The sequence below is a fragment of the Egretta garzetta genome, unplaced genomic scaffold (genome assembly GCF_000687185.1).
Source record: "Egretta garzetta isolate BGI_Z169 unplaced genomic scaffold, ASM68718v1 scaffold324, whole genome shotgun sequence".
In the NCBI taxonomy this organism is placed as follows: Eukaryota; Metazoa; Chordata; class Aves; order Pelecaniformes; family Ardeidae; genus Egretta; species Egretta garzetta.
The window spans coordinates 122,329-124,161 of record NW_009259426.1 but is presented as its reverse complement, the minus strand read 5'-3'; the positions used below and the strand labels follow the sequence as shown (position 1 = coordinate 124,161).

Here is a 1,833-nt window from a genome sequence, read left to right as displayed (position 1 = left end):
CCTCAGTTCCTGGAACGCTGAAGCTCAGCCAGCAGCCTTCCCTGCACAGCACAACCTGCCGAGACCCAGGAGGATCTTCCCCATCTTCCTTCGGAGGCAAATTCTGGCATGAAAAGGAAGGGTGAAAAAGCAACTAAAGAGGGGGCACCTGGAGTTGAACCAGGGACCTCTTGATCTGCAGTCAAATGCTCTACCACTGAGCTATACCCCCTGGGCCAGCACTTGTGCAAGGACCCATAAAAAACTTAATATATAGGTCAGGTTTTGTGACCACTGCTTAGAGTCTTCTGTATGACAGCACCCTCTTGTGCATGCAAATGCACAAGCAAAATTGTGCCACAGAAGGTTACTGCAGACACTCTGAAGACAAATACGCACACACAGGATCTAATGCACACAATCGAGATCCCCACGAGTTTCCTCGTTGACCAAAACAGCTGCTACTAGGGCCAAGCAACAAACTTTCTGTCTTTGCTTCATCACTGACGGGGATATTGATTCTCATGGGAAGTGTTCGGTCGAGGGCCCCGTATCTTGAATAGAGAAGCTCAATGACCTCCCTGCGGTGTGCTGCGCACTAAAAACTGATGAATGCTCCTCGTACCTTTTCCTGGACAAAGCCCAAAGCAAAGGGGGCACCTGGAGTTGAACCAGGGACCTCTTGATCTGCAGTCAAATGCTCTACCACTGAGCTATACCCCCTGGCTCTGCACCCTTCCCAAGGGCATTTTAAAACATTTCGAGAGACAGACAAGCACTTACATCCACCACAGCTTACACTCCTTCACCTGACAGACCCCTGTCTGCCTCAATGTGCCTGCCAAAGGCTGACATGGACTTAAATATCATAAATCCGGATAAATAGGATTCATACACAGAATTAACAACAGAAACAAGTACTCACAGGCAGTGAGTAGCTGCTCACACAGTGCACAACCCCTGCAGTTCTGCCATAGTCAGGGCCTTAGGACCGGGAATGCTGAAGCTCAGAAAACCAATGTTCACAGCACAGCACGAGCTGCAAAGACCCAGGAGGATCTTCCCCATCTTCCTTTGGTGGCAAATTCTGGCTTGAAAAGGAAGGGTGAAGGAGGAGAAAAGAGGGGGCACCTGGAGTTGAACCAGGGACCTCTTGATCTGCAGTCAAATGCTCTACCACTGAGCTATACCCCCCTGCACACGCACCTCTCAACTCCCCAACAAAACAACATGGTAAAATATGCTCTTCCCCAAGCCTTGACCCCTCTGCTCCAGAGGGAGCAAATCCCAACGCAGAAATTGCAAGACTCCAACGCGACAGCAGCAAAGACACCGAGGCCCCTGCGCTCCGACACCAGAGACAGACGCTGCCTCCGTGCTCCATTTCTCAGGCGACCTTGGCCCAGTTCCTCTCCATCCCTGCCTCCGGGTTGCCTCTCCCAGTTGCAGTCTGTGCCCCGCGAGTGAGTAGACTGTAACTTGACACAGCAACTGCCTTAGGGTGTCTCTGTCGTTCTCCCCTCGCTTTCTAGCTCCGACTGTAGCGTGAAAAAGAATTACAAGGAGAGGAAGCGGAGCTGATCCTGCCAGTTAGCCGTCCGGGGAGCAAACACCCCGACACCCCAAGAAAAAAGCAGAAGCTGAGGGGGCACCCAGATTTGAACTGGGGACCTCTTGATCTGCAGTCAAATGCTCTACCACTGAGCTATACCCCCTGCCTGCTGCCTACCTGCTTGCCAGGAATCTCCCCGGCCATCTCCACCGCAACATTCCACAAATTAATCCCAGGGCAAAAAGCAGCTCCGCACAAAACGCTCGGCCCTCTCCTCACCAACATTGTGCTGACGGTTCTCC

At 52.1% G+C, this 1,833-nt stretch overlaps 1 protein-coding gene and 4 non-coding genes across 7 annotated transcripts in view; all 5 read right to left on the bottom strand.

Annotated features, from left to right (window-relative positions):
* CWC25 (CWC25 spliceosome associated protein homolog) overlaps positions 1–1,827 on the bottom strand; it is a 9,947-nt gene extending 8,120 nt beyond the window's left edge. For all 3 annotated transcript variants that reach the window (XR_004841744.1, XR_004841745.1, XM_035892604.1), the window contains exon 1: positions 1,709–1,827. Coding sequence is in view for 1 of the 3 variants with exons in the window: in XM_035892604.1 (XP_035748497.1) it covers positions 1,709–1,816 (108 nt within the window). In the remaining 2 variants the exon portion in view is untranslated. The remainder of the gene's footprint in view (positions 1–1,708) is intronic.
* On the bottom strand, positions 140–211 carry TRNAC-GCA. The gene has a single exon. It is a non-coding gene; the product is annotated as a tRNA-Cys (tRNA).
* On the bottom strand, positions 631–702 carry TRNAC-GCA. The gene has a single exon. It is a non-coding gene; the product is annotated as a tRNA-Cys (tRNA).
* On the bottom strand, positions 1,102–1,173 carry TRNAC-GCA. The gene has a single exon. It is a non-coding gene; the product is annotated as a tRNA-Cys (tRNA).
* On the bottom strand, positions 1,623–1,694 carry TRNAC-GCA. Its single transcript has one exon. It is a non-coding gene; the product is annotated as a tRNA-Cys (tRNA).
* Positions 1,828–1,833: the final 6 nt, after the last annotated feature.